Source organism: Microcaecilia unicolor, chromosome 3, assembly GCF_901765095.1.
Source record: "Microcaecilia unicolor chromosome 3, aMicUni1.1, whole genome shotgun sequence".
Taxonomy (NCBI): Eukaryota; Metazoa; Chordata; class Amphibia; order Gymnophiona; family Siphonopidae; genus Microcaecilia; species Microcaecilia unicolor.
Genome location: NC_044033.1, coordinates 107360202 through 107382485, shown reverse-complemented (window position 1 = coordinate 107382485; position 22284 = coordinate 107360202). Strand labels below are relative to the sequence as shown.

General features: G+C 45.5%; 1 protein-coding gene across 3 annotated transcripts in view; it reads right to left on the bottom strand.

Moving 5' to 3' along the window:
• The window catches only part of DZANK1 (double zinc ribbon and ankyrin repeat domains 1), a 179695-nt gene that overhangs the window by 29418 nt on the left and 127993 nt on the right, over positions 1-22284 (bottom strand). For all 3 annotated transcript variants that reach the window (XM_030196241.1, XM_030196243.1, XM_030196242.1), the window contains 2 exons: positions 17370-17473; positions 16495-16569 (listed from right to left, as the gene is read on the bottom strand). In XM_030196241.1, coding sequence (XP_030052101.1) covers positions 16495-16569; positions 17370-17473 — 179 coding nt within the window. The remainder of the gene's footprint in view (positions 1-16494; positions 16570-17369; positions 17474-22284) is intronic.

The following is a 22284-nucleotide window of genomic DNA, read 5'->3' as shown; positions in this document are numbered from 1 at the left end:
CCAGACTGTTGTTTACGCCTGCCAGGTACGTGGCTTGGAGAAGCATGCCGAACTGACACGCCCAACGCCACATACCGACGGCTTCCTGACACAGGGGGCGAGATCCGGTGCCCCCCTGCTTGTTGACGTAATACATTGCAACCTGATTGTCTGTCCGAATTTGGATAATTTGGCAGGACAGCCGATCTCTGAAAGCCTTCAGTGCGTTCCAGATCGCTCGGCAGCTCCAGGAGGTTGATCTGCAGATCCTTTTCCTGGAGGGACCACAGACCCTGGGTGTGAAGCCCATCGACATGGGCTCCCCACCCCAGGCGAGATGCATCCGTCGTCAGCACTTTCGTGGGCTGCGGAATTTGGAATGGACGTCCCAGGGTCAAATTGGTCCGTATGGTCCACCAGAGCAGTGAAGTGCGGCAACTGGTGGAGAGGCGGATGACATCCTCTAGATTCCCGGTGGCTTGGAACCACTGGGAAGCTAGGGTCCATTGAGCAGATCTCATGTGAAGACGAGCCATGGGAGTCACATGAACTGTGGAGGCCATATGACCCAGAAGTCTCAACATCTGCCGAGCTGTGATCTGCTGAGACGCTCTGGTCTGCGAAGCCAGGGCCAAGAGATTGGTGGCCCTCGCTTCGGGAAGGTAGGCCTGAGCCGTCTGGGAATTCAGCAGCGCTCCTATGAATTCCAGAGACTGAGTTGGCTGGAGATGGGACTTTGGGTAATTTATCACAAACCCCAGCAGCTCCAGAAGTTGAATAGTGCACTGCATGGACCGGAGGGCTCCGGCCTCCGAGGTGTTCTTGACCAGCCAATCGTCGAGATATGGGAACACGTGCACTCCCAGCTTGCGTAGGTAGGCCGCTACCACCACGAGGCACTTTGTAAACACTCGTGGGGCAGAGGCGAGCCCAAAGGGCAGCACACAATACTGAAAGTGCCGTGCGCCCAGGCGGAATCTGAGATACTGTCTGTGAACTGGCAGTATCGGGATGTGAGTGTATGCGTCCTTTAAATCCAGGGAACATAGCCAATCGTTTTTCTGAATCATTGGCAGAAGGGTGCCCAAGGAAAGCATCCTGAACTTTTCTTTGACCAGGAATTTGTTCAGGCCTCTCAGGTCTAGGATGGGACGCATCCCCCCTGTTTTCTTTTCCACAAGGAAGTACCTGGAATAGAATCCCTGCCCTTCCTGCCCGGGTGGTACGGGCTCGACCGCATTGGCGCTGAGAAGGGCGGAGAGTTCCTCTGCAAGTACCTGCTTGTGATGGGAGCTGAAAGACTGAGCTCCCGGAGGACAATTTGGAGGCAGGGAGGCCAAATTCAGGGCGTATCCGTACCGCACTATTTGGAGAACCCACTGGTCGGAGGTTATGAGAGGCCACCTTTGGTGAAAGAATTTTAACCTCCTCCGACCGGCAGGTCGTCCGGTACGGACACTTGTAGGGCGGCTATGTTCCCATGGATCCAGTCAAAAGCCCGTCCCCGGCTTTTGCTGTGGAGGCGCAGGGGGCTGCTTAGGCGCACGCTGTTGACGGGAACGAGCGCGCTGGGGCTGTCCCTGTGCCTGACGAGGCCTTCGGGCCGGCTGGTTGTACCTACGCTTCGCAAAAGAATAGGGTGCAAGCCTGCCGAGCCCGGGAAAAAACGCCCGCCCGCGGGGGCGGGTGCTGAAGGCGCCCGGTGGGAGAGCTTGTCGAGAGCGGTTTCCCGCTGATGCAGTTGGTCAACCATCTGCTCGACCTTCTCGCCAAAAATATTATCCCCCCGGCAAGGGACGTCAGCCAGTCTCTGCTGGGTGCGGTTGTCCAGGTCAGAGGCACGCAGCCATGAGAGCCTGCGCATCACTATACCTTGGGGCCGCAGCACGAGATGCCACGTCACAGGTGTCAAAAATCCCCCTGGACAGGAACTTTCTGCACGCCTTCAGCTGCCTGACCACCTCCTGATAAGGCCTGGACTGCTCCGGCGGGAGCTTATCGACCAGGTCCGCCAGCTGTTGCACATTGGTCCGCATGTGGATGCTCATATAGAGCAGGTAAGATTGGATGCGGGTCACGAGCATGGAGGATTGGTAGGCCTTCCTCCCAAATGAGTCCAGAGTGCGAGACTCCCGCCCCGGGGGCGCCGAGGCGGTATCCCTCGAACTCCGTGCCCTCTTGAGAGCAGAATCCACGACCGCTGAGTCATGGGGCAACTGGGGCCGCATGAGCTCTGGGTCAGAGTGGATCCTGTACTGGGACTCTGCTTTCTTGGGAATGGTGGGGTTAGTTAGTGGTCGCACCCAGTTCCGAAGCAGCGTCTCCTTCAGGACATTGTGCAGCGGTACCGTGGAGGACTCTCTAGGTGGTGATGGATAGTCGAGGACCTCGAGCATCTCGGCCCTCGGCTCTTCCACAGAGACCACGGGAAAGGGCATGCTTATAGACATATCCCGCACAAAGGAGGCAAAGGAGAGACTCTCAGGAGGTGAGAGCTTCCTCTCCGGTGACGGCGTGGGGTCCGAGGGAAGGCCCGTAGACTCCTCTGAGGAGAAATATCTCGGGTCTTCCTCTTCCCCCCACGAGTCCTCATCCTCGGTATCGGACATTAGCTCATGTAGCTGAGTCCGGTACCGGGCCCGGCTCGACGTCGAGGCACCGAGGCCTCGGTGTCGTCGAGCGGTGGACTCCCGCGCCGGCGGGGACGGAGCTCCCTCCATCGACGTCGACGGGGACTCCACCTGCGTGGCGGTCGAGACCGGCACCGCAAGCGGCGGCGGTGTCGACAGCCCCGGCGCCGGGCTAGAGCTCGCCGGCGCCACAGTCATCGGCGCCGGGGGCGCAAGCACCCCCGACGCCGGCACAGCCTGGCGCATCAGCCCTTCCAGGATCCCCGGAAGGATGGCTCTGAGGCACTCGTCCAGGCCCGCTGCCGGGAAAGGCGGTGGGGCCGGTAAGGGTGTCGGTGCCAGAAGCTGCTGGGGGCCAGGAGACGGCACCGAGGTGCCGGAACCCCGACGCGTCGGTACCTCCACCACCGACGGAGATCTCTCCTCTCTGCGATGACGCTTCGGCGTCGACTCCCCTTCAGGGTGCACCGAGGGCTCCCGGTGACGGCGCTTCTTGTCTTTTTTCCGGTGCACGTCACCGGCGCCGGAGGGCATGGAGGAGGAGGAGGTCGATCCCCCTCGGTCTCGAGGTACCGGGTCCGACAGGGTTCGGTCCCGTGGCTCACGAGCTGAGGGAGTGACCGGGGCCGACAGCCCACGCGGCCTCTCAACCCCACTCTCACCGGCGGACCGGCGGGCCGACGGGACCTGTTCTCCTGGGGTCGCTGCCATCGGTGCCGATGTCTCGGGCATCGATACCGGTACCGAAGATCCGGCCTTCGATACCGATGCCGTCGAGGTCGACGTCGAGGGGCCGGCGCAAGTTCCAAAAAGACGGTCCCGCAGAACTTGCCTCGCAACCTGAGTCCGTTTCCGGAGACCGAGACACAGCGCGCACGACTTGAGATTGTGCTCCGGCCCGAGGCACTGGAGGCACCAAGCGTGGGTGTCGGTCTGCGAGATCGGCCGGCCGCAGCGACCACACTTTTTAAATCCACTCGGGACCTTCGAGGACATCGACGGAAAAATCGCGTCGGCGAAGTCAAAGTCAGCAATGGTGGCTAAAATCACACCACGAAAAAACCAGCCGACCGAGCGGCCACTAGGCCGCAACGAGGCGTCCCCGCTGGAAGCGAGGGAAAAGGGGAGCGCGTGCTCCACACGCGCAGTCTTTTTTTTTTTTTTTTTTTTAAAAGAAAAGATAATAAAAGGAAATTAAATTAAATTAACGAAGCGCGATCCGCGTATACGCGATCGCAAGAATCCGGCGGCTGAAGTAGAGAGAGCGGCAAAGCACGACTCTCTCCAGGCGCGGAAAAAAAGGAACTGGCGGGAGCGGTCGCGCACGGGCGGGAAGGCGGCCGCGCATGCGCGGTGGGCGTGGCCTGCGTGCCGACCGTCCCGCGAAGCTTCTTCCGGTTGGTGGGGGCTGCCGCGGACGTCAACCCAGTCGTGAGAACAAGCAGCCTGCTTGTCCTCGGAGAAATATATATATATATATATATATATATATATGTATTCTAAACATTTATGTAACTTGTGTTTAAATGCTAGCGCCTACTTTAAAGAATTACTCCCTTAATGCATTGCAATCTTATTTATTTATTACATTTCTACCCCGCGCTTTCACACACATATGGCAGGCTCAATGCGGCTTATGTTACATTACCTGCCAAATGACCTACATTTCCCTGTGTAACCCTGTCTAACAAAAATGGAAAAGTTAGTTTTACCTGCTAATTTTATTTTCTTGCATCAAACCAAACCAGACCAGTCCAGAACACTTGGGTTGTGTCCGTTAGCCAGCAGATGGAAAAAGAGACCTAAGAGCTGTGAGTTCTGCTCTACAAAAGGCACCAGGGAGGCACAGCTCTCCAGTATTTCTGTAACAAAGTAAACGGCTGAACAGTCTAACCTCCCTCTTTCAATCATTGCTGCAGTGAATCAGAGAATTCCTCACAGCTCTGGATCTCAAGGAGGTATATGTACAAATACCCATCTGGGGTCCTCATCAGAGATGCCTAAGATTTGCAGTTCTAGGACGGCACTACCAGTTTCAGGTGCTACCATTTGGTCTAGCTACAGCAACTTGTACCTACTTCAAGGACATGATACATAGTAACATAGTAAATGACGGCAGAAAAAGACCTGCATGGTCCATCCAGTCTGCCCAACAAGACAAACTCATATGTGCTACTTTTTGTGTATACCCTACTTTGATTTGTACCTGTCCTCTTCAGGGCACAGACCGTATACGTCTGTCCAGCACTATCCCCGCCTCCCAACCACCAGCCCCGCCTCCCACCACTGGCTCTGGCACAGACCGTATAAGTCTGCCCAGCACTATCCTCGCCTCCCACCACCGGCTGGCTCTGCCACCCAATCTCGGCTAAGTAGTGTAGTGGCAGCAGTGTTGCGCAGAGAAGGTATTTTAGTTTATCTGTATTTAGGTGTTGGCTCATCAGGACAAAAACAAGGGGAGGGCTGTCAAGCTATGGCTTGTGTAATCAAGTTGCCTCAGTCCATGAGTTAGATAAAATCAATTTTGACAAGATCAGATAAGAGCTCACGCAGTGCACAGAGTATCTAGGCAGGGGAATGCTTTAGTATCAGTTCTTGTCAACACAAAAAATTCTGAAGTGCCTGTCCCAAACTTGTGCCATTGAGAGTCAGAGTACCCCTCGAATGTGGAATTGTAAGCAAGTTCTGAGTTCCAAGGTGGCAACTCTAACCTGATCTCTTGGCCCTTCTCAAGGCGATCGCCTTAGCATCAGGTTTACAACATCCAGAAACCTTGATTGAAGGAAGACAAAGCCAGTCTGGACTGGTGGTTGACCTTGGAATCTGATTAAAAGCACAGCCTTGGAGGCGCCTGACTGGCAATGTTCCCTCTGTTGCTGGCCCATGTGCACATGAAAAATATTTGCTATAAATTCTATAAATGGTGCTTAAATTTGTGTGTGCAAATTTGTGCATGCACACCAATTTGTGCAAGCAATTTAACTGAATAACGAGTCAATTAGCGCCAATAAATTTACACATACATTTTTAGTTGCACAGCTATAGAAGGGTCATGGGAGGATCAGGGGCATTCCTACAATTTATGCGTGCTGGTATAAAATACGGGGGATCTGCACCTAATTTAGGTGCAAGGATTTATACCAGGGTTTACTTGGAGCAAATCCTCACATCTAAAGTTAGGTGTCATTCTATAAAAAGCACCTAACTTTCTGCGCATTTTACAGAATAGCACTAAGCTCAGGTTTTTTTCAGCGCTATTTATAAAATTTGGTCTTCTGTGCGCAAGTTTTCAGCCTCGACTCAATGTGTGCGTATAACCTATGTTCACAATAAAGAAAACCAGCAAAACCTTTGTGCGCTCAGTTTCTAGGCATGTGCACTTCCTTTCTGATCCATGTGTGCACATGCACACACGCACAGATTAGAAGGTACGCTGCTGACTGGATAACAGTCACAACAGATTCGAGTCTCCTTGGTTGGAGGGCTTATTGTCTGGATCAGGAGGCTCAGGGGTGCTGGTCTACAACCAAGATGTTATGATTGACATGGTCTATTCAGAAAGCCTTATGTGCTTTCCTGCATCTGCATAGGACAGAGTCAGAGTATTTTCTGACTAAACCACAGTGGTGGCTTATGTCAGTCATCAGGCAGAACAAACAGTTTGGTGTTGTCAGTCACCATGCTAATTCGTTGGGCTTAGAAACATCTGCAGGCATTATTGGAGGTGCACATAGCAAGGGCCAAGAATATTCAGGTGGACTTTCTGAGCAGACATATGCTGGACTGAGAAGAATGGAAATTGTTGGAGAGCCTTCACCATTACCACACAGCGATGAGGAGTTCCAGCAATGGATTTGATGGTATCTGGACAGAATGACAAAGTACCATGGTACTTCAATCGGAGGAAAGTATGGGGACTGGCAAGGTGGATGACCTGCTGCAAAGCTGGCCTTCAGCAGTTTGAAAAGATATGGTTGGTTTTGTGTTTTGGTGTAAACAGATTTTTTTTTCATTTATGCACAATTCAGCTAATTAACCTGTCCATAGAGCAGTGCTACAAAGCTCTCAGCCTGTGTATGAATACTGCCTGCCTGATTATTTAAAGAAATATCGCCTCCAGAATGCTCTCCTGCTGTTTTTTTTTTTATATAGGACTTATGAAGGTGTTCTGAGACTCTTTTTTATGAACTAGCTGGAGGGTTGGATTGATAGATGATCCTAAATGAGTCCTTTTAGTTAAGCATTTTTTACTCCTGTGGCCATTTTTACTATGTTTTTAATTATGTTTTTTTTTAATTGCAGTTTCATTGCAGTATTACTTAAGGGTTCTTTCTATGTCAGGAAGTACCTTCCAGCAGGTAAATACACATTCACCTTTTCTGCTGTGTTCCTTTGGTTTTAAATTTATTTTAAAACTTATTTTAGTTTAATTACTGTTTTTTCTTTTGTTTTTCTTGTTTTTATCTATAAGTGGATATGTTACTATCCAACTCACAGTTAATGTAATATTACATTACACCAAGGTCTTATCACCCACAACTACCAACAAGTTCAGTAAGGGTAACAGTCAAGAGATGACGCATTCTTCAGAAAATCTCACACTTGAAAACCATGTGAAAAATACAACAAAGAAGATGTTCCACTTCATATGGAAACTAAAAAGAGTAAAACCTTTCTTCCCAAGAAACATTTTTCGGAACCTGGTACAGTCAATGGTGCTAAGTCATCTAGGCTACTGTAATGCACTATATGTTGGCTGCAAAGAGCAACTCATCAAGAAACTTCAAACAGCCCAAAACACAGCTGCCAGACTCATATTTGGCAAAACAAAATACGAAAGTACCAAACCCCTAAGAGAGAAGTTACATTGGCTTCCACTTAAAGAACGTATCACGTTTAAGGTCTGTACACTGGTTCACAAAATCATTCACGGGGATGCTCCGGCTTACATGATGGACCTTATTGACTTGCCACCCAGAAATGCTAAAAGATCAGCACGTACATTCCTAAATCTTCACTTCCCCAGTTGTAAAGGACTAAAATACAAACTAACACATACATCTAGCTTCTCCTACATGAGTACGCAACTGTGGAATGCACTGCCAAGGGACCAGAAAAAAATTTACAACCTAACAACTTTCGTAAATCACTGAAGACTTATCTCTTCAACAAGGTTTACCACAATGACCCAAAATAGGAATTGCAATTCATCACCAATTACGTAAAATCCAGAATGTTTTTTTTCCATGTGCTTACTGTGTAGTTCTTCTACTTCATCTATACTATCCTGCTTATAATCGAAAGAGAAAAACGCCTATATTGCGACCCAAATCGGGAGATGGGCATCTTTCTCCCGTGGGCGCCCAAATCGGTATAATCGAAAGCCGATTTTGGGCGTTTCCAACTGCAATCCGTTGCGGAAACGGGTAAAGTTGATGGGGCGTGTTGGAGGCGTGGTGAAGGCGGAACTGGGGTGTGGTTATTGGCCGAGGAGAGATGGGCATCTTTAGCTGATAATCGGAAAAAAAAAGGCATTTTTACCGCGATTTTGGGTCACTTTTTTTGGACCCTTTTTTTTTCACGAACAGGTCCCAAAAAAGTGCCCCAACTGACCAGATGACCACTGGAGGGAATCGAGGATGACCTCCCCGGACACCCCCAGTGGTCACTAACCCTCTCCCACCAAAAAAAACCCACTTTAAAAACTTTTTTTCCAGCCTGTATGCCAGCCTCAAATTCCGTACCCACCTCCATGACAGCAGAATGTGTTCTATCCTGTGACAGCCTTTCCCTGGTTCTGATGTGGCTCTCGGGTGAGTGTGACATCTTTTCTGTTATGCGCACTGCAGAGTCACATCAGCAATGCATTGTGGTGGGTGTAGGGTATTGGGCTCCGTGATTCCACTAGCTTGTGGCAAATGCTCACGATGTTGGTAGTTGGTAGGCTCTACTCCCATGGTGCTTTTCCCCCTGCTTACTGGGTCAGAGTGTGCCCTGTTTTGTTTCCGGTAGTCCATGAGGGAGTGGCCATTTTTGTAAGCCAGTTTTAGATCCCTTTCACGTGTTAGCCACGTTACAGAACTTAGTTCTTACCTTGAATGTGGTTGAAAGAGGGCATTGTACAGCATTCTGCCAGCTCTGACCTACTGCTCATCTCAGTTCCAGGGAGCCTCGTTGCCAGTGGGGCACAACCTTTGATCTGCAGTTAACTGTGAGTAAGCGTGCTTATTCCAATAAAGGACATTTTCGGAGAGATTAGTCTTCAGGTGTCAACTGGTGTGCCAATGTTATATAGCAGCAACAAGTCCTAGAGGCCTGCGTGTATGCAGGTCCCTGGAGCACTTTTAGTGGGTACCGCAGTGCACTTCAGCCAGGTGGACCCAGGCCCATCCCCCCCCTACCTGTAACACTTGTGTTGGTAAATGGGAGGCCTCCAAAACCCACTGTACCCACATGTAGGTGCCCCCTTCACCCCTATGGTAGTGTTGTACATTTGTGGGTTTGGGGTTTTGGGGGAGGGGGTTGGGTGCTCAGCACCCGTGGTAAGGGAGCTATGCATGTGGGAGCGTTGTCTGAAGTCCACCGCACTGACCTCTAGGGTGCCCAGTTGGTGTCCTGGCATGTCAGGGGGGCGAGTGTACTACGAATCGTGGCCCCTCCCATGACCAAATGGCTTGGATTAGGACGTTTTTGAGCTGGGCGTTTTTAGTTTCCATTATCGCTAAAAAAAAACAAACGCCCAGCTGAAAAACGTCCATTTTTTCGAAAATGCGGTATGTCTCGCCTCTTCACGTACCCGTTTTCGGACATAGACGCCCATGGAGATAGGCGTTCGCGTTCGATTATGCCCCTCCACATGTACTATACCAAGTGCATCTTACTATGAAACGACGTTCTATTATTTCTATCTGCTTAATTTACCAGGTCATCAATGTCCTTAGATAGCACCAATTGCTTCTTTTACTCTGTAAGACGATCCACTATGTTATCCACTTATCTATTATGTCACCCATGCTCTCTATGTAATCTGTTGTACCTTGTTCACTCTGTAATGGCAAATGCCATGAAGGAACATTGTAAGCCACATTAAGCCTGCAAAAAGGTGGGAAAATGTGGGATACAAATGCAGCAAATAAATAAATAAATAAATAAATAAAATTTTACAGTATAAGAAGCAGCCAAAATCTCAACAAATCATAAATAAAATCAGTTAGAATATGGGAGATACTTCTGATACAAAAATGTTCAAGGCCGGGCCATTTCCAGTGACCAGCATTGAATATCTGGTTTAAATTTGGACAGTTTCAACCTACCCGGCCAAGCCGATATTCAGCACAGGCCGGTTAAGTTGGGACCAGCCAAAGGTATTCCATCTATTGATGTGACCAAAGATGGCCGCCAAATATAGCTGACTTTGCGCTGAAAATTGGCATATAACCAGTTATATCGCATGATATAACCAGCTATCTGCTAGGCACTAACCGGCAATATTTAACTGGGGATAGCTGGCTATCCCTGGCTGAATATCGCCAGATAGCCAGCCAAGTGCCAATTAGGTGGCTAAATTCTTCAGAATATTAGGGGGGGGATAATTGCCTAAGAGAGGAAACATAGGTGCCCTGTATAAGAGGCTTGGGGAGGCTATGCTTCCCCAGCCACAGCAGGATGGATCAGCTGTTTCTATAGAAATGCTAAATAGTAGTAATAGTAGTTCTCTCAGGAGTCCCAGCGCTGCTTAGCAGCAGCTGCAGTGAAAGCCGTCTCTAGCCTTGTGTATAACCTGTTGTAATTTGATTACCTTACTGCTGCTGGTAGAGCAGAGCTGGGGGGTTGGCTGGAGCTGGAGGTGTCCTGGGTTGCCAGGGAGATATTTAACTAGGATGAATTCCTGCACATGAGCACTTTATACCAAAGAGACTTGCACTGACCCCTGAAATTTTAAAAGTGCTAAAAATAAGTTTTAAAAGTATTTGCATTAAATCTAATTGCAGAATGTAGGAACTAGGAAGTGGGATTGGTATGCTATGTACTCAAATTTGCTCAAGCCATATGCAAATTAGTCAGTTTTTGGGAGGTTCTCATTTGCATATTTATGGGTAAAAATTGTTGGAAATGTTTACAGCCTTAATATTAGGGCATGGCTCTGATCAAATATGTGAATTTTGATCCAAAAATGAAGGGTTTAGCTAGTGTTTTTAACTAAAAATTCCCATTAAAGTGTCTGTATGTTAATCTGCATTCAAATAGAGCTCTCTAATTGGATGAGCAGCTCCTGTTAGAAAATCTGCCCGGGAACAGAGAGGAGAGGAGAGAATCAATGGGTGGGTGGGTGTGGATGGCTGGAGGGGGGCAGGGGAGAGGAGAGTTGCTGGACATGGATGGAGGAGAGGGAAGGGAGAGAGAAGAAATGCTGAACATGGATGGAGGGGAGGGAAGAGTGAGGAAGATGAGATGAGGGAAAAGAAAGAGAGAAAAACTGCACATGGATGAAGAAAATAGGCAGAAGTTGGATCCACTGGACAGTCAAGTCTGCAGAGGACCCAGCTTTTACTTAAGGATGTAGGCCAAGAAATTAAGAAGAAAGGCAGAAATTAAAGAAATAAATGGAAAGGAAGCCCTGGAAACGGAGTTAAGAGGACAGATAGCAGCAGAATCGGATACTGGGCCAGTATGATCAGAAAAACAAAGTCACCAGACAACAAAGGTAGAAAAGATCATTTTATTTTCATTATAGTGTTTGGAATATGTCCACTTTGAGAATCAGGTGCTCAACATTAAATATTTATATTTATTTACTTACGTATGGCATTTTATCCCACATTAAACATCAATTAGGATGTTTTGTGGCTCTACATGACAATTGTGATATTATGATCCTTGTTTCATATTGTTGACGGTCTGCATTTTCTGTATGGGTGGTATATTGGTGTATTAGGTTCCGCCCAGTGTAATATTTATGGTACAGTAAGGTTCTGTGTGTGTTTTTGCACAAAGTTGTGCATAATGTTTTGCAGTTGAGCGATTGTAGTTAGTATATGCTTTGAGCAACCACTTTATTCTTTGACATATGATACATATCTAATATCTAAATTTAATAAAAGGTATTAATTGTTACTTTTATTTTTATTTATTTTTTTCTGTGTGTTATCAGACAATTATGGATTTAATAGACTATTGTACGCCACATTGAGCCTGTCCATGGGCAGGAATAATGTGGGATATAAATGCCATAAATAAATAAATAAATAAATACATCGTCTTTAGAAAGTTTTTTGTGATTGCTATGCATGTTTTAGATGATATGTTTTTTAAAATATGTATTTTAAAAAAAATGTTTTAATTCATGTTTAAGTATATTTAATTATAAAATATTTTGAATATATTTGTTTTCTTTGTACGTCAAATATATATATTTTTTATGCATGTTTTAGATTAATTTATATGTATTTGATTTGAACACTATTTTTTAACAATTTGTTTTTAGACTCCTGAGGCAGGCCTGTGGCCGAAAAACAGTACTGTGTCTGTGAATAAAGTACTATCCTTTATACTAGTATCCTGTTTCCCTGGAGTCATTGGTCCACTCCCCACTTTCTTGTGACTGCAGTGCACTTCAGGCAGGCGGACCCAGGCCCATCCCCCCACTACCTGTTAAACTTGTGGTGGTAAATATGAGCACTTCAAAACCCACCAGAAACCCACTGTACCCACATCTAGGTGCCACCCTTCACCCCTTAGGGCTATGGTAGTGTTGTACAGTTGTGGGGAGTGGAATTTGGGGGGCTCAGCACCCAAGGTAAGGGAGCTATGCACCTGGGAGCAACTTCTGAAGTCCACTACAGTGCCCCCTAGGTTGGTGTCCTGGCATGTCAGGGGGACCAGTGCACTACGAATGCTGGCTCCTCCCACGACCAAATGGCTTGGATTTGGTCATTTCTGAGATGGCTGTCCTCGGTTTCCTTTATCACTGAAACCCGGGGACGACCATCTCTAAGGACGACCATCTCTAAGGTTGACCTAAATGTTAAGATTTGGGCGTCCCCGACCGTATTATCAAAATGAAAGATGGATGCCCATCTTGTTTCGATAATACGGGTTTCCCTGCCCCTTCCCGAGGACGTCCTGCGAGGACGCCCTCAGGAAAACTTGGGCAGCCCGTTCGATTATGCCCCTCCACCTACTTCTATACCCAAGATTTTAGACATCAAATCTAGTTTTAAATTAAGATTACCAATCTCAATGACAGGATTATCTCTTAAAGAAGCTAATGGGCCCACACAAAGAAACATAGTTTTCTATTTAGCTTCAATTTAAATGATTGTACCCAAGCATCTACTGCTGACAGACAGCATGACAAATTAGACTCATGGCTTGTGTTACCTGGGGTTTAAAGATAATAAGACTAATATCGTCTGTGACCCTAAGAAATTGGCTAATGGTTGCTTCAGAATATTAACAAAGAGGGGAGTAAGGGGGGGAACCTTGTAGTATCCCACAAACAGCATTCCATAGATGGGACAGATCACCATACATTTTCACCTTGTAGGATCTATTCAAAAAGCCCTGAAACCAAGACAAAACAGGACCCTGGATCCCTAATGAATCCAAAAGAAAAAGATCCGGTGGTCCGCCAACTCAAAAGCACTAGACAGGTCAAATTGTACAATTATAGAACTCTGACCCTGACTCAGCAGCTTTTGACCAGAAGTAATCAGAGAGCAGACCATAGTCTCTATATTGAAACCCCTACAGAATCCCAATTGGTACTCATGTAATAGCTGGAAATTGTCCATATAGGACTCTAGCTTTTCAGTCACCCATCCCTCCATCACCTTAGTAAACCATGGGGTGAAAGGCACCGGTCTATAATTAGTTAGTTCTTGAACACTATTGTCACTGCTTGGGCCGCAGTCGGTTTACACTGCCTACCCAACCCGAAGGCTAGGTGGGCCCCAGCTGGCTGCAGGTGAGTCACCCTTGGGGGCTGGCTTGAGAGAATCAAGCCCCACGCTACAATTTTGAGGAAGTAGCCAAACCGGCAGAGAAAGAGGCGGTTTTCATGGTGGACTTGGCGATAGTCAATATGCCTATTATCAGAGATCCTCAATGAAATCAACCAAAGTCTACACATCATGAACTCCTGGGCAGATGCATTTCGATTGAAACTAAACGCAGAAAAAACTCAATGCCTGATACTCACCTCCCAGTACAACACGAAGGAATTCACTGCTATAAACACACCTAAACTAAACCTTCCAATCTCAGAAACTCTAAAAATCCTTGGAGTTACTATTGACCGCCACTTAACACTTGAAACTCATGCAAACAACACAACCAAGAAAATGTTCTACTGCATGTGGAAACTGAAAAGAATAAGACAATTCTTCCCGAGATCCGTCTTTCGCAGCCTAGTGCAATCCCTCGTACTCAGCCATCTGGATTACTGCAACTCACTATACGCAGGTTGCAAAGAGCAAATACTGAGGAAACTTCAAACAGCCCAGAACACAGCAGCCAGACTCATCTTCGGAAAACCAAAATACGAAAGTGCCAAACCCTTACGAGAGAAGCTACACTGGCTCCCACTCAAGGAACGCATTACTTTTAAAGTATGCACATTAGTCCACAAAATCATTCACGGTGAAGCCCCAGCTTACATGTCTGACTTAATAGACTTACCACCTAGAAACGCTAAAAGTTCATCCCGAACTTTCCTCAACCTTCACTTCCCCAATTGCAAAGGCATAAAATACAAAACGTTACACGCATCAACCTTTTCTTATATGAGCACGCAATTCTGGAATACACTACCACGCAACCCGAAAATGATCTATGAACTAACCAACTTCCGCAAATCATTGAAAACCCATCTCTTTGATAAAATTTACTGAAAGAATCAAAACACATTAAGTCCGCACACACTATTAGTAATGCAACAATACATTCTCTTCTGAATTCCCATCCCCCGTAAATTTTTATCACATTTATACCTCTACTCATAGAAAAATGTTATACCGAATTGTTCGTCTACTACTGTTCAGTTGCCCTATTAGTTCCCGTTGTTTCTTTTCCATTGTTCTTCTCCATTGTTCTATTCCCTTAACGACACTTTAATTTTGTTTTCGCATAACCACTCACAATGTAATCCATAACCGAGTTGTAACAAACTGTATTTCCACCATTCACAATGTATTGTAAGCCACACTGAACCCGCAAATAGGTGGGAAAATGTGGGATACAAATGCAATAAATAAATAAATAAATAAATAAATTGCAAGTAAACTCGGAAGGAGTTGGATCTAGACAGACGAGTGGTTTATCCCATTTTTATGTAGCATTGAGACTATATGTTACGTTATGTAATGATGTATTGGGATATGCAGAATTTAATAATAGGTGGGTGAATGAGTGATATATGGATGATTTTGTGATTGTGAGCGGATGAGGGGCTAGTAGTTAAGGAATACTGGGGTTGCTTTATGGTATATGTTAAATGTGAAGGTTGTTTATATCCTCTGATGTTAACCAAATAAAAGTTATATGGTAAAGATATGAGTATCTGAATAAGTAGTGAGTACTTGAGAGATTAATATTAATATATGTACTCTACTAAATTAGATTAACCCTGAAGGTTAGAGAATTGAGAGAATCAAGGCCAGGGAATAGCTCTTAAAAGAGCCCTTGGGGGTTGGCCCGACAGAGTGGAGGCCAGGGAGTAGCTGGAACCTGAAGACCAGGAGATCTAAAGACCTGAGGCCAGGGACAGCTGGAGACCCAAGGGCTGGATGACTAGGCTGGAACAAGGCAAGAACAAGATTGAAGATGCAGACTGGAACAGGGCGGGAACAAGGCTGGAGACGAAGGCGGGAACAAGGCTGCAACACTACACCAGACAAGGTTAGATGACCCATTGCAAAGGCATTGGTTGAGAGATAGGAACTTCCTTATATACTACTAGACAGAACATGATGACATCAGTCAGCACCCTCCTGAAGGGCTATAAAAAGGAAGTGCAGGTTTCCAGGAAGTAAAACAGGAATACTGGCATGGAATACTGCTGGAGACCATGGAAAACAGGCGAGGAGTGTGACAACTACTTTGTGAGTTCTTTAAAACTGTGGTTAGATTAATGTCAGCTCAAGTTGAGGGAAACTTACCTAATTGAAACTGTGAATTGAGCCAATCAGTACAAGAACATACAAAATTAAAACTGGGAGATTTCATAAGGTAGAAAGGACAGATGTTCAAAGAGCAATATGAAGCTGCAAACCTTTTCAATAACCTCATAATATCTGTAGGGGATACTGGAGTGAAACTATCTCAAATCTGATCTACTGGTATTCTTACCTCATTGATATTCAAGTAGGAATCCATATCTTGTTTAACAAGTAAACTATTTATAATAGAACATATCTTACCCTTGAAATAAACAGTTAATTCAGATGCACTCGTAGAATCAGTTGTTGCATTTCCAGTGCAATCTGTCACCTGATGCAGGCACTGTGAATGTTGAAAATTGTTGGGCTGTCTTTACAACTATTGTTGAAGTCCATATATATTTACCTTGAATCACCTTTCATTTTGATTACCTTCTAGAACAACTTCAATTGAGCCTTTTTTTTTTTTGAGTTGCCGGACTGCTCCTTTTATTTCCCTCCATCTGCTGGCTGAGAAGTACAACCCACACATTCTGAACTAGTCTGGTAGGACAAAAATTAAATTAAACTTTTCACTAAACAGATCACCCCCACCCCCCAGCAAGACCTAACAAAACCCAAGCAGCGTCTCCTTTCTTCACTATTTCCAATATATTATAACCTGGGTAATGGTTCAGGGAAAACAAAAAACGATTTTCTAGTTTGTCAGTCCTAAACCCAAAACTAACCTTGTCCGTGACAAGAGCATAATTTAGCCTGAGGCTGACTTCATAATCATCTTCGTGGACTGTAGCAGAAATTATCTATAGGGAAAGAGAAAGAAATCTATTCAACAACAATTTGGATTCTGGTAAATTTAAAATTTGCTTACTTGTAATGTGTTCTCCGTGAAGAGCAGGATAATCAGCCACACAAGTGGGGTAACATCACCCAATGGTACTGTAAAATGTCATCACCCCACTGCTTGTGTTGCTGATTCATTATGCATGTCTATGGGAGAAAACTGTGTGTTAACTAAATCAATAAGAGTTGCATTTTAAATGTAAATGTATTTTTCAATGGTGTACTCTTCTTTTTCAAATTCTAATAAAAATTGATGATTAATTGGGAAAGAGAAGATAGAAAATAGACTTGAATACCCTGGAAGCAGAAATAGAGACCAAATTTCTAAAAGAGGCAAGATACCTTGGGAAAAAAGTGAGAAAGAAGTGGGAGATGAAAGAGACTGTATACCCCAAGTTGGTGAAATAGTAAACTCTTAAGGTAATTCCTTTGATACAGTGACCTGGGAATAAGGTAGAACAGAAAAAGGAGGGAAGAGAGTAAAAAAGATTGCAACTGGTAATATGCAATTGCCAATATATAATGTACTGATTATACCAAAGTTATGGAAAGAGTCCTTGCAGCATGAAGGATAACTATGCTTTCACCTGTAAGTTAGTGTACTGAGCCCACGATTTTATGCATTATTGAAGACATTATTCTACTTTTTACAACCTGATTTTCAGTTGTGATGTAAATATTCCATAGTTTCCTGAAGAAACAAGGGGAGACTGGAGTCATGCCTTCATTATGGAAAGAAGTAGACATAGCTATTTCTTACCCTTCCCATTCGAGGTTCTCCAATTAAAGCTTTGAAATCAGGGTTATTTTGAGTATAACATCTCAGGTGAGCACAGATGTGATCCAACTGTTTTCTCCAGTAACCTAAATAGGTCATTACATAACAAAACAGAAAGACAAGTAACATCTTTGGATACTTTTTTTAGAACTTGGCAAGGACACTGAAATCATTAATAGAATCATTGCAGTTTCCTCTGGATATCACTGACGAAAAGTATAATTAACACAGTGGTATAGAGGTCTATTCCTGTGTATCTGACCTAAAGACAACAGAATAGCCCAGATACTTTTCCATCTGCCTTGATTTCCATGCCCCAGTTTCTCCTCCTCTAGTCTCAGAGGCAATGCAAAACAGGCCCACCAATTAGAGCTAAAGCAGTTTACTACCTAACCCTCCACTGCTATCCCACTACCAGTGCACCCTAGGGCTCCGTCTTAGGACCTCTTCTCTTCTCTCTCTATACTTGTTCCCTTGGTGCTCCGATCTCCTCCCATGTTTCTCAAGTACCACCTTTATGCTGATGACTCCCAGATCTACCTGTTCACACCAGAAATTTTACCAGAAATCCAGACCCAATTCACAGCCACTTATTTGACATTGCTACCTGGATATCACATCACCATCTGAAACTGAACATAGCAAAAACTGGGCTTCTTATCTTTCCCCCTAACCCACCTCTCCTCTTCCCCATTCTCTATTTCTGTGAATAGCACTCTCATCCTCCTTATCTCCTCAGTTTGTAACAGTGGGGTTATCTTTGACGCATCTCTCTTTTTCTCTGTACATACCCAACACACTGCAAAAAATTGTCATTTCTTTCTCTGCCACATCACCAAAATTCATTCCTTCCTTTCTACCACTCTTAAGAGCAAAAACAGAGAGAATCCACAACACAGAAAGACAAATGAACAAAAAAAAAAAAAAGAACCAAGGGCCTCCAAGAACAGTTGAGCATCCAAGATAAGATGTTCAACATTCTTAGAAGCCCTTGTTGCTTTTTTGGTTCATTTACCAAAAAGCAAAGATACTTACATGTAGCTGGTGTTCTGAGGACAGCAGGCTGATTATTCTCACATCTGGGAAACGCCATCCAATGGAGCCCTGTTCAGATGCTGACTAGTGAGTACAGTAGAAAATTCTAGCAGCATCCCACCATGAATGCACTGGTCCTCTAGTCAGGTGAAAAAGCAAAAAGCCTATAACTACATTCAACTCCTAGGGGAGGTGGGAGGGTATGTGAGAATAATTAGCCTGCTGTCCTCAGAAAATACCAGCTACAGGTACATAAGAACAAAGAATAGTCATAATGGGTCAGACTAATGGTCCACCTAGCCTAGCATCCTGCTTCCAGTAGTGGCTAATCCAGGTCACAAGACCTGGCACAAACCCAATTAGTAGCACCATTCCAAGGTAGCAATCCCAGGACAAGCAGTGGCTTCCCCTCGTTGCCGGAGGATGTGGTAACAGTGGTTAGCGTATCTGGCTTTAAAAAAGGTTTGGACAAATTCCAATAGGAAAAGTCCATAGTCTGCTATTGAGACAGACATGGGGAAGCAACTGCTTGCCCCGAGTTTGGTAGCATGGAATGTTGCTGCTAATTGGGTTTCTGTCAGGTACTTGTGATCTGGCTTGGCCACTGTTTGGAAAACAGGATACTGGGCTAGATGGACCATTGGTCTGACCCAGTACAGCTACTCTTATGTTCTTTTGTTATGTTCTTATGTAACTGACTGAAAAAATATTTCCTCCTTTTTGGTTTAAAAGTATTTCCATGCAATTTCATTGAGTGTCCCCTGGTCTTTATACCTTTTGAATGAGTGAAAAATCGATTCACCTCCATCCGCTCCACACTACTCAGGATTTTGTAGACCTCAATCATATCCCCCTCAGCCATCTCTTTTCCAAGCTGAAGAGCCCTAACCTCTTTAGCCTTTCCTCATATGGGAGCAGTTCCATCCTCTCTATCATTTTGGTTGCTCTTTGAACCTTTTCTAATTCCGCTATATCTTTTTTGAGATACAGCGACCAGAATTGAATGCAGTACTCAAGGTGAGGTTGCAACATGGAGTTGCATCCTTCTCCTAATAATTCTTAGCATCCTGTCTGCTTTTTGGCCACCGCTGCACAGTGGAAAGAAGATTTCAGTGTATTGTCTACAATGACACCTAGGTCTTTTTCTTGAGTGCTGACTCCTAAGGTGGACCTTAGCATCAGATAATATGTTTTGGATTATTCTTCCCAATGTGCATCACTTGCATTTGTCTACATTAAATTTCATCTGCCATTTGGATGCCCAGTCTTCCAATTTCCTAAGGTCTTCCTACAATATTTCACAGTCAGTATGTGTTTAACAACCCTGAACAGTTTTGTATCATCTGCAAATTTAATCACTTCACTCATCATCCCGATTTCCATATCATTTATAAATATGTTAAACAGCACCGGTCCCAGTGCAGATCCCTGCGGCACTCCACTGTTCATCCTCCTCCATTGAGAGAAATGGCCATTTAATCCTACCCTCTGTTTTCTTCCAATAACCAATTCTTAATTCAAAGAAGGATGTTGCCTCCTATCCCATGACTCCTTAATTTCCCAGGAGTCTCTCATGAGGTACTTTGTCAAAAGCTTTATGAAAATCTACATACAGTACATCAACTGGTTCACCTTTATCGACATATTTTTTCATGCCTTCCAAGAAATGAAGCAAATTGGTGAGGCAAGATCTCTTGGATGAATCCATGCTGATTCTGTCCCGTTAAACCATATTTGTCTACGTGTTCTGTAATTTTATTCTTTATAATAGTTTCCACTATTTTGCCTGGAACTGAAGTCACGCTTACCCGTCTGTAATTTCCCAGATCACCCACTCCAGGTAGAAGGCTAAGGCTCACTTGCAGTCTAAAGTATGCAGTACACGTTCGCCAGGATGAGAATGAGGTTTTGGGAAAAATATTGGTAGAACAATTGACTGGTTAATTTGGAACTCTGACACTATCTTAGGAAGGAACTTAGGGTGCATGCGGACAACTACTCTGTTGTGATGAAATTTAGCATACAGTGAATGAGCTACCAGGGCCTGGAGTTCACTGACTCTACAAGCTGAAGTGACTGCCACCAAAAACACAACTTTCCAGGTCAAGAACTTCAGATGACAGGAATTCAGAGACTCAAAAGGAACTTTCACCAGCTAGGTGAGGACTATGTTGAGATTCCCCATGACACAGTAGGAGGTTTAGTAGGGGGCTTTGTAGCAACAAACCTCTCATGAAGCGAACAACTAAAGGCTGTACAAAAATGGTCTCGCCTCCCACATGGTGATGTTAAGCGCCAATTGCACTAAGATGAACCCTTACAGAGATAGTTTTCAAACTAAGAAAGGTGCAGGAGGTACTCAAGCAGTTTTTGCGTAGGGCAAGAAAAGGGCTCTAAAGCCTTGCCCTCACACCAGACAGCAAACTTTCTCTTAGTGGAATCTTTCATGAAAGCCAGCAAGATACAGGAGACACTTTCAGGCAATTCCAGGGGTTTGAGTTCTACACTCTCAACATCCAAGCAGTGAGGGCCAGGGACTGGAGGTTGGGATGCATAAAGGAACCCTTGTTCTGTAATGAGGGTTGGACAACAGTCCAAGCTCCATGGATCTTTGGAAGACAACTCCAGAAGAAGAGGGAACCATATCTGCCTCGGCCAGTAAGGAGCGATCAGAATCATGGTTCCTTGGTCTTGCCTAAGATTCAGCAAAGTCTTCTCTATGAGAGGTATGGGAGGATACACATACAGTAGTCCTTGTCCCCAATGCAGGAGAAAGACATCTGACGCTAGTGTGCCATGTGACTCGAACCTGGAGCAGAACTGAGGGACCTTGTTGTTCAGATAAGTGGCAAAATGATTCACTGAAGGGGTGCCCCACTCCCAGAAGATCTTCTGGGTTATGCCCATGTTGAGAGACTACTCATGCAGTTGCAATATCCTGCTCAGTCTGTCCACCAGGCAGTTGTTCTTGCTGGGCAGGTAAGTGGAACGGGTCCATACCATGAAGTAGAGCCCACCACCACATGCTGACCGCCTTCTGACACAAGGGGTAAGAACCCGTACCTCCCCTGCTTGTTGACATAGAACATCGCAACCTGGCTGTCTATTTGGATGAGAACAATTTGGTTCTAGACTCAACCTCTCAAAGCCTTTAGAGCATTCCAAATGGCCCAGAGCTTGAGGAGATTGATGTGGAACTGAACCTCCTGAGCAGACCACTGGCCTTAAGTGTGAAGCTCATATACATAAGCTCCCCAACCCAGGTTGGATGCATCCATTTTCAACACCTTTCAAGGCAGTAGAATATGGAATGGGAATCTTAGGGTCAGATTGGACCTGATTGTCCACCAGAGAAGGGTGTCAGCCAGGTCCAGGGGAATGTCGACATCCGATAAGTTCCCTGCCTCCTGAAACCACTGGAAAGCTAAGGTCCACTGAGCCGCTCTCAAGTGAAGCTGTGGCATGGGAGTGACATGAACTGTTGCCAATTTGAAACCTGCTTGCTACTGCAGACCTGCGAGGCAAGAATTACTAAGGTGTTCACCCTTGCTTGAAGGAAGGAAGGCCCAAGCTTGACCTGTATTGAGCAGGGCTCCTATGTATTCCAATTGGTGAACTGGATGTAGGTGGGACTTGGGGTAGTTGATGAGAAACCTCAGTAGCTCTAGCACCTGAATAGTTAGGCTCATGGACTCCTTAGCTCCTTCCTGAGATGTGCTCTTGACCAGCCAATCAGCCAGGTAGGGAAACACATACAGCGCCAGTCTGCGCCAAACACTTGGTGAAAACACTCTGGGGGCAGATGCCAGGCCAACTGGCAGAACACGATACTGGAAGTGGCATTTCCCCACATTAAATCTGA